Raw genomic sequence first — 13753 nt, 5'->3', positions numbered from 1 at the left:
CCCATACTGCCAGCAATGACTTGCATTGCGACATTGAGCTACTGACGCAAATCAAGGTCTTTTTCCAGCATGTTAGCTGTAATGTGGTGGTACAAAGGCTTGAGAGAATGAAATGTAGACAATGCCAATGCTCGTGACTTCTCATGAGCATATAAATCTCTAACATTGCAATGTGGTAAGCTGAATATTTTAGTATCTCTACTGTTTTGTTACCTGTAAAGTGGACGGACAAATTTCATCCTCCCTTGCTCACTCACAAATGTCACAGCCATAGAAAACACATCTTCCCATCCTGCTTTAACACAAAGACGAAGCCATCTGCAATAAAAGACCTGTACATTATCATGGTGTGTCACTACCTCCTGTACATTCAAATCCAGCATTCGTATGTTTGCACGAAATAAAATACAGTGTTTGAGATAATTTTAGAGATCAAGCTACCGCCTGAGTACTTTATTCAATATGTTACGTGGAAATGCAGCATTGAATTCTAAAGCAATTGCATTATAATGGTGCATTCAGAACCGCGTGTAAGGCCAAAATGTATTATGTAGCAAAAGGCAAGTGCCACTTCATGCAATTTTACGCCATTAGTTTATAGCAGCAAACAAGAAGGGATAGTATGCGAGTTTGTAATGTTATCCGCTCAGTTACCTTAATTAATTAACATTCAGTCTATTTTCAGTGACTGTTTTTAACCGACTATCTGTATTTTTTGCAACTGTAGTATTGCACAGCTATCTTCACATGTTCAGATACATCCAACTGTTTCTTGAACAGTACCAGACAGGCTAAACATTCAGACCCTGCAGCACTGAGTTCAACACGTACATCACACGAGTACTGAAGCATCATTGCTGAGAGAATTGGGTTCAGAAAATTCCTTTCTTACAGTTTGTGAAATCCCCAGGTTTGATAATTGGATAGATTTAGTGTTGTAGAACTGAATTAGATAGTAGACACTAGGGTTGCATTTCTTTATTCTCCGGTTGAGCTTACCCAGACTCCACAAACTAATCCAGTGGGACTGATTTTGCATGCCAATTACTCAGATTGAGAAAGTCTAAAATTATTTTGATCAAAATAATTCCTGATGTATTCTTCAGTCCATACATAAAGTTAACGAGAAATTGCTTATGGGAATTCAAGGGTTAAAACTATATAGCATTTTTATATCAACTTGTGGCCATATCTAGTTACAATTTTCAGTTATCTTGCACACAAACCTGAATCTTATCTCTGCATTCTTGTAACTGTGGAGATTGTAAGCACACTGCATTGTCTTTACTTTGGCAATATCAACTGGTGGCTAGACAAAATTAATATCACAATCAGTAACTGTTACTGCAGGAAACAGTACATATTGTTGTATTACAATTTTAGACAGTTACCTTTTCGAGCAACAACAAAGATAAGAATTCAATCAAATGGTGTGAGTTGAAATCTTTAATGTCTTCTGGGGAAAAACTGTCAAGTTGCTCATCTGATGCCTGGAGACGATATGACATGTTTACTTGTTAGCGTGATGCACAGGTTTACGGTATGTGCGTATGAGTAAGCAAAAGATACAATTTTGATGTAAAAGTGATAGAATGATTTATTAATGAATTAAGCTAGGAGACAAGGCTAACACATATTTAGTCACCGATGAAGCTCAACTTATCAGTCTACATGAGCCAGCAGGATTCAGTGTACACTGTAATATATCGTAGACAGATGAACAGTTTATCCTGTACTGCAATACAGATGCCATTCAAAATATTCTACATAGAAACTTATTTCAGTCACAACCACTTTGGGATCTGCATGGGAATCATGGCCTGGGTACAAGAGTAGAAGCGAATAAATTCAATCGTATTTCAGGCCAGTCGGTTGATTAAATATAACATCCTTAACTTACACCCAACGCTTTAATTTTAGACGTGTCATGTAATACTTGTCGGGTGCTTTTCGAAGTTGAACACCTTTGGAGCCACGCAAAGTTGTATCTACCGCCACATAACACTGTTAAACTACAGTGAGACATTCTATACTGTTGTTATTAGCTCATTGACAAGCATTCTAATCTTACATGATATCAAGAACTGCTTACCGCAATCCACTTTTGACATAAGTCCGTGCAAGCGTCAACACCTGCAGTGTTATATGCTGGTTTGCAAGGAGGAAGTCCATGTCCAAATAACCATCCATCCCAATCTACTTCTGAAAACACTCCCTGTTCGGCCTGGCAACATGGTACTGAATTATCAAATACCATGCATACATCAATTGATTAACCTGCTTGTGAAAGTATGTTAGAAAGTGATGTTTCCACTGATCAGTTGTTACTGTCTTGTACTTGAAGGTCTCGATATATGAACGTAAATACAGCTCAAATTGATCTATAATTGTTTGCAATTAAACTCTAGTGCATTATTAGTATGGGCAGTCCTACCATGGTCACCCACAAGACATTCCAGATAAAAGAGCAAAGCAGATCCTTTTTCATATGGAACACTGGAAAAAGCATCATCGGGATCAATTCCTTCCAAGTTAGGAACAAGTGAGGTAAGATGAATGGCATCTTTAAAGTCATTAACCTAATTGTCAATATCTTTAGCACACACAAAATGTGGTTAGTGAGAGTTAATGCCTCCACGCATACCGAATTGACAAGTGCTTTCCACCCACCAATACAATGAAAGTGCCTCATCTTTTCATCAAACATCCGACCCATTATCTTCCTCTCAACAAACACTGTGAACCCTTCATTGAGCCTATACGGATTCAAACCATACTGTTACACTAGCTGCATCAGTTTACTGAAGAAATGGGGCAATAGAAAAAAGGCAATATAAATCTGTAACCCTACCAGAAATGTTCCCAAGTGTGATTAGTGACGAGATTTCCAGTCCAGCTGTGAGAGAGCTCATGTGCTACAACCTATCAAGCCTGACACTTCGAAAACACAATTTCCAGGCATTATTCAACTGCACTGCTCACATTTACTAAAGACCGATCTCCAGCCTATAATTCAAATCACATGCAATCAGTTAAGAATAACAACTAATACATATACAAACTTAGTTGGAGTCTTACTAGAACTGTTGGTGTAACAAAAGTGAGACATGGATTTTCCATTCCGCCATATGGAAATGAAGGTGGCAGCACCAGTAGGTCATACTTTTCCCAGACATAAGGCCCACATATGCCTTCAGCAACATTCAGCATATCTTCTGTCTGTTTGAATTACACAAACTGTGTCACACAAGAAAATATGGATTTAGATTTATCTACTGTCACATGTGCAAACTCATAGGCTGCACTATCAACAACTTCTTTTTCACTCCACACAGATGATCGAGCACCAATTTGTCTAAAAAAATAAGGTAACAATACCAATTTCAAGTAAAATATCTTGCATGATCGAACTAAACCTGCTTTCTAATGCACCAACAGCTAAGGCGACAAGATATGATGGAATGGGCACCTAAATTATCAGTCAGACTCAGTAAATGGCAAAATTAAAGTAAAATAGAACAACTTTTTGTTCAAATGTAAACACTTTTCTGCTGCTTTTATCATTCCCTGAAACCACATGATTTCCAGTTGGAATAGCACTCATTAGTGCGGTTAATTCTCCAGGTACAATAACCTGAAAACATTGAACAAACAATCTTATTTAATGAGAGAAACTAAATTAACCATTTAGCTTACACACACACACACACACACACACACACACACACACACACACACACACACACACACACACACACACACACACACACACACACACACACACACACCACGCACACACATGCACACTTACACGCACACACAAATAGTAACAAACAATGTGCATATAATCATATTTACGTAGTACTTTGCATTACAAATACAAGAAAACTATATGCAGCCTACTACTTTACCGAAACAAAAACTATCAACTGCAGTTCCATTGCTTATATGTACTTAATAGAAATGGACAACATAAACAGCTTTAAGTTTCCTACAACCTACAGAACTAAAGAAGGTACCGCTATTCCATACTTCTGCAGAGTAAGTAGTCTTCACAGATGGAGTGTCTTGACAAGGAAACATACTTCTAGCATGAATAGCCTAAAATGCACAACAGACAAATGAACATGAAAGAGTTGTACTGACTTCTGCTCGTCTGCAACAATGTGATAATCTCACACAGCCATAGCAGATGTATACATACATACATACATATATATATATATATATATATATATATATATATATATATATATATATATATATCAGTAGTGTTCCGTCCATTGGGCGGTTATAAAAAAAAAATATATATATATATATATGTATGTATGTATGTATGTATGTGTGTATGTATATAACGATTATGTGTACACAGTCACACATCTGTCAAATGCAGTTCAAGATTAATTTGCATATGAACGTTGGCTTTAATAATTTGTCCTTTGTACACCAATTAGTCCAGATAAGTCAAACCAATGAAGTAAACCACTGCTCTATTCTTCGTAAATTAAACTACACGTTTGAAAAAATTCTGGAATTAAAATATGCCACTAAATCTAAGGCTGTTGTCAAAGTTTCCAACCTGAGTGTCAACTCAATAATGCAACAATGAAGTCAGAAAAGTTTGCGTTAAACTTGGTCATTCAGCTAACTAAAACAAAACCTCTTAAAACTGCATGTGATCATAGTTAATTAACAGAGATCAAATGCAATATTTTAAATGTTGAGACTGTCACTGATTGCATAATATGAGCACTGTCTAGCCTGCACTATGTAACAAATAGCTTACAGACATGATATGGAATAGAATAAAATTTCAGCTGTCTGGAAGTGGTACAGCAACACTGACTATAGTCTAAGGATTCTTCAACATTACGATGACTATAGCAATCACGCGATCATGTAGTGTATATATATATATAGCCATCTGAATAATGTTGTACTTGCTGTTCAGACATGTAAATCAACTAAACAGCTGATTCCTTTCTTAAATACCTGCAAAATCATCTGAAAAAACTTGTGCATTCTATTAAAACTGTCTTCTAAGTCAAAGACACTGCATATAAAAACATTCGAACAAACGCCATTGTTCTATAAGAAGACAAGAATCGTCAGGTGTGAAGGTCCAATTAATTGCAAGTTAAGGGTATTCCAAGTATGCAAGCTTACACTTTGTTAGTATGAAAAATGCAGACTTTTGCTGAATCACTTTTGCAACTTGATGCCGCTCTAACAGCCCTTACAGCTCTAAACTGTTGTGTTCCACAGTGCAGTGAACCAATAGGTAGCACTGGATATCATGTTCTCATTTGCAAATTGGGGAAAGGTTCTATTCATCATCATGTTAGAGTCACAAACAGTATGTTTCAAATGTTATCTTTAGTTGGATTCAATGTCAAAACGAACTTACTGATCAGTTTGAAGAAAAACAAAGTCAGATATAGCAGTTTACAATCATCATAATGGACAGAAGCTTATCTATTTTAGACATCACAATAGCATGCCCATTCATGTGCTAAGAAATATATAACAAAGAGCTTCTTCAATGCAGGTTTTGCAACAGCAGAATGAGAGCACAAAGAAAAAGAAGTACCTGCAAATGGCATTAGATTTAAAAGCTGTCATTTGTCATTCCACTATACTGTTTAGTTGTTTAGTACAGTGTTTAGTCGACAAGGTAAAGATCACTGCTGAGTCAATTCTGTACAATGAACAAATTCCTCAAAATTGGCTTCTGTTGCTTTTGAAATGTCATCTACTCAGTTTGCCATTCCAAGCCCGCAGCCTTTTACACTCAGCAATACTCAATTTTGAATTGCTTGCCTTTTGCAACTTGGAGTGGATATCTCAATACTGTTTCAAATCAATTGATCACAAAGGATCTCAAACATTGACTTGCAAAAGGAGTGGTGGTCCCATCGACCATCGTAAGTGTCCTAGATACTTTTTCTGTCATGCTAAAGTCCCTGAATACCAATGTACAGATGAGGTGACAAATCAGTTTTGAAGGAAAAAACATATCTACAGGCCTGATGTGACTGTATATGACTTTCAGGACAGAAAAAAGTTGCTCTTATATATCGTCATAACCCATGCATCCTTGAGCAAAATCAAACATTTCTGGAGGCAGTACTGATGTTAGTTAGTTTAGCGGCAAAGTTGAAAAAGAGATAAAAACCAACAAATATCTAAAATGTCAAAATCTCTTTTTACTCTTAACATTTGAAGTTTATGGCTGCTGGGATCAGCAAACAGTGGACCTACTAGATGAAATGTAAGTAATGTAGCACCTACCTGCTCTAATATTTCTCCTGCCGAATTCAAGAACAAATGGCATCATTGTACTACTGTTCATCTCCAAAAGGAAATGCAGACATAATCACACAGAAGGTTTTAATTAAGTATCACTGTCTCAGCTGTCTGTTCATTGCTTCAGCTTAATTTTCATGTAGTTTTGTTTATACTGTGTAGTCTGTTTAATAGTTCTGTTGCTTTAGATTATTTGTTCTTCTAGTATATATATATATATATATATATATATATATATATATATATATATATATATATATATAAAGGTTACTAGTAGATACTGTTGAGGTTTTTCTTGGGATCTCCTTCAGATAGTAATAATATGGTTAAGTAATTGGAGAGTTAGAACGCGAGAAAATATATCATATTAAATGGGTAAATATATGTATATAATAATATATATTATATGTCTGGGACACGTAAGGCCGCACCAAAACATTGTCAGATTGAGGTTTCCTGCCTACATGTCTTCTGAAACTCGCTCATAACATTTTTCCTGCTCATAGTCAGAGCATCAACAGTTGTGGAGATGGCAGTTACCACCTGGTTGCAGTGAGTATTTCCTCATCGGAGGGCGCTACTGTGACAAAGGGGAAGAGAGGGAGGAAGGGAGGGAGTGAGGGAGGGGAGGGAGTGAGGGGAGGGGAGGGAGGGGAGGGAGGGAGGGGAGGGAGGGAGGGAGGGAGGGAGGGGAGGGAGGGAGGGAGGGAGGGGAGGGAGGGAGGGAGGGGAGGAAGGGGAGGGAGGGAGGGGAGGAAGGGGTGAGGGAGGGGAGGAAGAGAGGGGAGGAAGGGAGGGGAGGAAGGGAGGGGAGGAAGGGAGGGGAGGAAGGGGAGGGAGGGGAGGGAGGGAGGGAGGGGAGGGAGGGAGAGCTGACACCGACACTATTTTAATGCCTTAGAATTAAGTTTCTGAAGTGCTCTTACTTGACACTGAGTAAACAGATACGGGTGTGTCTTTCCCACTGTCTGTTCTGCTGCAAGCCACTGAACTGCTGAAGCTTCTGGAGACGTCTCATACAAAACTTCTAAATCCACTGCTTCACCGTCTCTACATTAAAAAATATGATGCATCGTTAAGCTTGTTATACACAACTCATGAAATTACACAAAAATTTATAAAAAAGGACGTGATATTTGTGCTTGTTTTCAATAATTTCTATTTTCCACAGCCTATATTTATTTAGATATATAGTACAACCTCAATTATCCGGACCTCAATTATCCAGACTTTCGATTATCCGGACAAATTCTGCGTCCCCAACTTTTTGTGTTCCCGGATAATGCATTCCCGGATAAAGGCACTATATTATATTTCACTTTGTACTAGTACACTGAAGGTACAGTCTTTCACAAATGAGCTAATACATAACAGAGAACGTAATGATCTAATAAACAAGCAGCTGTGATGACTCTTCTAGTGACATGAATGTACAGTAAGTGTGGAAACAGAGCGTGGTCTTGCACAGTGGAAGAAACTAGTCGATATTTATCAACTTTTGATTATCCAGACACTCGATTATCCGGATATCTAACCTGTCTCCGGAGCAGTCCAGATAATCAAGATTGTACTGTACACATACAAGTGCACCAACCACTGTGGGTACACTCAAAATTAAACTAAACACCAAAAAGTACACGGTCAATACTGTCTTAAAGCTAATCTACAGAGCAATATCTTTGCATTGTAGGACCATAATTTAACAGACAGTTAACTTGTTCATGAAGATTTCTAACAGCTTTACTGACTGCCATACTCCCTTTAAACGACAACCTTTGTGCAATAGCCTTAATGACATGATGACTGTGTGGTGACCATATAGGCCCAAGGATTCGCAGACCAAAGGATGAAAGACACCTGCTGTTACATGACTTTCATAATGGTCATCTTTGTCCTGCTCTCCTGCCTCTGCAGCAGCACAGCATGGTGTGCCGCTTGAACAAGATATAGCGGCTGCAGAGAATTTCTCACTGTAATGTTAAAGTATGTCAATTGTCTACCTGGCGAGTCACTCAGTTCATCCCATAACTCCATCACAACAAAGGAGACAAAAGTGGACCTAATAGATCACCTTGCTGAACCCCATGACTTGAGGTGATATTTCCCAAATCAAAGCTCACCATTGGTATGGTAACACCTAAGAACCCAAGTATATAACTCTGGCAGCTCTGTAATCGACAGAGGAAATAATCTCGCTTGCATTTGATAAAGGCATTGGACATGTCTATCTTCAAGCAGCACAACTCTAGATCATTGCCATAAGTGTTGAAAACATGGCTAATGGTGTGAATTACTGCCTCTAATCCCCCTGGAACTCTTACCCCTACTGTGATAAGAAAGGAAGATGTCAGGCAGCTTTAAACAAACGTGCGCAGGACATAAGGAGCCTTAGAGTCTCACCAACTGCAATTGGTGTGATGCCTCAATTAACCCGGTTTTGCGTAAAGCTGTCATAGGTGCTCCAGTAAGTCAGGGAGCTATACGTCTATCCAACTTCCCAGGTACAGCCAGACAAATCCATCGTGTCAAATTGTTCAAACACTCATCAGAAGAATTAGTTGTGCCCAGAATTGCATCTACAAGGTGTTGTGACCATAGTTTTGAGTAACCTGAACTGGAGGCTTGGGAAAGGCTTTCAGACTATCTCCGAATCAACGCACAAAGGAGCAGGCAATGAATCAGACCATGTTGGCAACTGACAACTGGGGTGGCGTTGATGTAACTCTTTATAATGCATCATCGTCATCATCTTGAGCACAACCATGAGAATTCCGAGACCTCAATGCATCAATAAACCTCCCTTCTTTGGCAAGAAAAATGCTCTTCTGGCATTTTGTTTGGACAGGGACTTTCTTCAAGCCTTGCCTCGTTGTGGCAAAGCATCCATCCAAACCTTCCCAAAGAAATACAAAATCTCCTGCTTGCCATCGATGTAAACAAACAAGTAGAATAGTACTCACAATGTAACGTTTCTTTCTACTTCCTCGAGATGGAGAGCGCAGAACAGACCTGGCAAAGAGGAACAAACGTGCAAAACCCCACACACCCTCCTCACAAGTGTAACTCAATTCAGTGGAAAGAACTTGTGCCAAAAGTGGTCAAACATTCCTGTGAACATGACAAACTGTATTAACCGATAAGACACTGATCTCATCCATCAAAGAATGAAAAACGTAAGACTAATTTTCAAATGAGCAGGACAAATGAGCAGCTGCCTTCACAGCTAGATCATGACCAACCCAAGTCCGAGACAAATCATGGACTGCATCTATGCTCTTAGCAGGTTCATCATTGCAATTATCACAACACACATCACCTCGACGAAGGTCACTACTGCTATTTTTCATATCTCCTGTGCAAGCAACTGGTCTACTCCCTGAAGCAGGGAAGACTTGTGATGAGCTATTATTCGACCACAGCATCTAGAACTGCCTCAACCTGGAAACTGATAACACTTGCTGAAACTTTTATGGCTTGCGATGAAGGAGACATATATGTTGTGGGGAAAAAGCAGATTTGGACAATCCATGGATTGCCTGATATAACCCATGGATTGCCTGATATAACCCATGGATCGATTGCCTCTACAAACACAAACCATGCATACCTAACCCCCTTAACCCCTAACCCTAACCCTAACCCTAACCCAACCCTAACCCTAACCCAACCCTAACCCTAACCCTCAAATTACCCAGAAAAACTAGAAATCCACGGATTGTCCATCTCCACGCTTTGGGCAACATACATATACAACATATGGCAACATATATGACAGTCTGCGTCAAAACTATTGACACATTTCCGGTTTACTTGTATTATTTTTGGAAAGTTTTCTAGTTTTGCTATTTATTAAGAAACTGCACCAATATTTTCTTAAACAGCTGAAAAGTAGTCACAAGAGCTATTCCATAGTATGCGCATCCGCGTAGAGAACTTTTCCATCATGAAATGAGTCATGAAAGACAACGCCGCGATATTCTGTTACTATAGCGCTCCAGTACTAGGAAGACATCTAAGATCTGCCAACTTTTATGTGTTTCTCACTCTACTGTTTACTGAACTCTCCAAAAACTGGACACTGGAGAAGGAATTCAACGCATAACTTCCCATGGAAAACCAAAAATCTAGCTGAAAACCATCGAACAGCTTCAATTAGTGAACATAACGCAACAAGGAACAACAAATCAGCAAACAAACTTGCACATCAGCTTGCAGCGCAGGAAGTTGTCGTCATGCAGTTCTTCCACCAGCAAAAGAAAACTTCATGATGCAAGTATCACTACATGATGCGGAAAAATTAAAATTCCGTTGCTAGTGAAGCTAGAAAAACAAGACTCTGAGCCTTACGGTTTCTCAATTGGCCCGCTAGCTTACCACATCTTGTATACAAAGTAGAAAACTTCATTAAGCGTCGTGTTGAGCTTCATAGGCCTCAAAACGTTCATGAACTGGAAGATGCAATCCAGGCGGAGTGGGATTTGATCACGCCTTGTGATCTGTTGCCGCTGAACGCACGTCTAGCCGAATGCGCCTTTGTCTAGAGCTAGGGTAGAATGCTATCAAAAATGAAAGGAGAAACACAAGCTACTGATGCGCACTTGCGAGTCTCCAAAAGTCCAGCAAACCTACGAACATATGCAATAGTTCTCTTCTATCTAAAAACGTACATGACCTGAAAACGGATGCGTTTCTGTTGACGCTACCCATGGCCACGCCTCCAAGCGTAAATGTGTCAATAGTTTTGATGCGGACTGTATATATATATATATATATATATATATATATATATATATATATATATATATATATATATATATATATATATATATATACAAAATTTCGAAGAGCTTGCATGATTCAAAGTAGTCCCAGTGAACATCGTTTTCAAAGCAACAGTCTTCAGAGTCTTAACACTGGCTCAAGTCCAATATCCTAAACTTTCTATACTGTAGATATGGGAAAGAATCTGCTCCACATTGAGTCACATTAATCTCATCTCTCTCGTCTTTTTCCATTTCTTCAGCATTTCCAACTGCACCAACTTCAATGACAGCAGCACAGACAAAACGTGGGGTTGCGATATATATATATATATATATATATATATATATATATATATATATATATATATATATATATATATATATATTAAATCAAAAACTCACAGAACAAGCTAGAAGGCCAATACAGCACTCTCCACAGTCCAACGCTAATCTATGTAATCATCTTGGCATTATATAGCCATAATGTAACAGATAGCTGTTCGTGCAAGTTAGTGGTAGCCTTAATTGCTCCTTGATATATTTCCTTGAAAGGCAAGTCTTCTAGCAATGTTCTTGATGCCCAGCAAACTCTGACTGGTCCACAATTCAAAAGTCTCAACGACCAGTGGGTGGAATATGCCACCAGTAGCTTTCACAAAATTATCGTGACAGCTGTCTTTTTCAATCTGACCTGATTCTGCTGCTGCACCTGCATAGGTAGTGTGTAGCTATGATGATGTACTGTGATTGAAAAGAATTCCGTACTGAGATATCAATACGTGGGTGATCCTTGTTTGAAATCAGTATGGAAGACATCACCTGGACGCATGTTGTCGACTGAGCAGTGTTGTTCTCTTCAACAGTTAGCATTGTCGACTGAAAGAGCATGAAGAAAGACATCACACAGAGCATCATGACGGTGTGTTCTCCATTTCCCTTGACCACAGCCTAGCAGGTGATCCCCAAAGCAATCCAAACTCTGGTTGCAAGAGCATCGACTTGTTTCGGAGGCAAAAAGTGGAACTCCAAGCCAAAGACGCAAAGATACCACTAACTCTTTCTGGGGTATTGCAAGGCCAAGATTAATGTTAGGTGCTGCCTGTAGCCAAGCTCCAGCATGCTGAACTGATATCGTGTTGATAAGTGCAATCACACAAACTGATGTTGTTTTTGGTAGTTTCATATATGGTATATAGTGAACTTCCCTACTAGTCTAGAGGCTTACTTCACGACTGTAGAAAGCAGTCATGTCGGTCTGGTTTTGGCCAAACCATCTTTCAAAAACTACTTCCGACAGTCAACTATTTCCTGAAAATTCCTGTTGAAAACATAAGTGATTATTTAACTAATATAAAAAACAAAGCAAACTAAAATTTTAGAGCATCTTACATCATTATTAATTGCTATTTACGCTGCCTTGAGGACATTGATTAGCTACATATTACATTAAATGTTGGTAAACGAGAGTATTCAAGAACCCTTTGTGCAATACGCTAGGTCAGTGGCGTATGCAGGGGTATTTCTCTATCGCTACCAATACCCTTAGGCAAAGACCTGTTGTCTCGAGACATAATCATGATGCCTTCAGGAAATTCTTGATTTGGGACCTCAAACTCGTAAAGATGGAAAAAGATCGATTCATACTTGACAGCCGACGCAGTTCTACCTATGCTGCTGGAGCTTCTCTTTAGGTGATTAATTAATTAAGTCACTGTCTGATCTATTTGTCACATATATGTGTACACGAAGGAGCTTTACATCGTGGCTGGTGTACCGACTTGTTTGTCAAGACATGTTATACTGTCGTATAAGCCATAAAGTTTCACAGCTCATGGCTAAATAGCCTATCAGACAGAGAGAAGTTAAATGTTTTTACTCCGCTTAGTTGCACTGTTTTAAATTGTTACGAGTTAATTGATTACCATTATTAGTTTATATATTATCATAATAGTCTACAATTGATGAGGTCATAAAAATTCACACACAAGTTAAATCCTTCAGCAATACCCCTGTGAGTGGTAATATATACCAGGTGGCTGGAAGACCAATTTGGTGCTTGGACCACGCCCTCTTAGCGTGCATTTGACCTGACCACTTTTGACAGAACACACCCTACTATGTACTATGTGTACTACTAAAATTTTAGTAGGTTGTACGACCTAGTAATTAGGTGTGTAGACTAGTTTGTTACTTACATGACATGTGTATGTACTAAATAACACCCAATTCTTGTCAATAATAATAGCAATAATTATAAAACAGAAGATTGGCTTCGGATACCTGGAAGATGAAGATGGCAGTGTGATGACAAGCGCAGATCCAAACGGAGACTTCGAATTCATGGGCTGCACCTCCCACTGCATGTGATGCCCCGTTTTAGCATCACTCACTGATAATATCTTGAGTTTGTTAGTGTCCAGTATCTGGCAGCGAAAGTTACGACATGATTCTTTAATTTAAAAAAGTCTCGCAAACCCGGAAAACTGACCAGCCGATTGTTATTGCTAGATTTGTTGACGGCTTGTAGTCGTAGAGAACCATGCAGAACCTTCTTCTCAAATAAGACTTCAATGTTAAAATGAAGATGTTTGCAAATACACAAATCAGGCTCAGAGAAACTGTTCGGGTCCATACTCTTCCTTTCAGTCACGTGAGCATTTGGCGCGGTTATCTGGGAAAGC

At 38.9% G+C, this 13753-nt stretch overlaps 1 protein-coding gene across 2 annotated transcripts; it reads right to left on the bottom strand.

Annotated features, from left to right (window-relative positions):
- Positions 1–18: 18 nt before the first annotated feature.
- LOC134191256 (leukotriene A-4 hydrolase-like) lies at positions 19–13721 on the bottom strand. 2 transcript variants are annotated; one of them, XM_062659853.1, is made up of 18 exons: positions 13561–13721; positions 13353–13495; positions 7236–7359; positions 4033–4101; positions 3524–3634; positions 3417–3469; positions 3283–3355; positions 3079–3219; positions 2983–3006; positions 2852–2922; positions 2645–2756; positions 2435–2579; positions 2278–2381; positions 2093–2224; positions 1392–1490; positions 1227–1309; positions 214–318; positions 19–159 (listed from the first exon to the last, which is right to left on the bottom strand). In XM_062659853.1, exons 1-18 carry the CDS (start codon positions 13702–13704, stop codon positions 39–41), a joined length of 1854 nt encoding a protein of 617 aa, XP_062515837.1. In that variant the 5' UTR covers positions 13705–13721; the 3' UTR covers positions 19–38. The 2 variants fall into 2 exon arrangements, 1 of the variants encoding a protein (XP_062515837.1); XR_009971747.1 differs by lacking the exons at positions 19–159; positions 214–318 and adding an exon at positions 1937–1988 and having other exon boundaries at positions 1259–1309.
- Positions 13722–13753: the final 32 nt, after the last annotated feature.

This window comes from Corticium candelabrum, chromosome 15, assembly GCF_963422355.1.
Source record: "Corticium candelabrum chromosome 15, ooCorCand1.1, whole genome shotgun sequence".
NCBI lineage: Eukaryota > Metazoa > Porifera > Homoscleromorpha > Homosclerophorida > Plakinidae > Corticium > Corticium candelabrum.
This window is presented reverse-complemented; position numbering and strand designations above follow the sequence as displayed.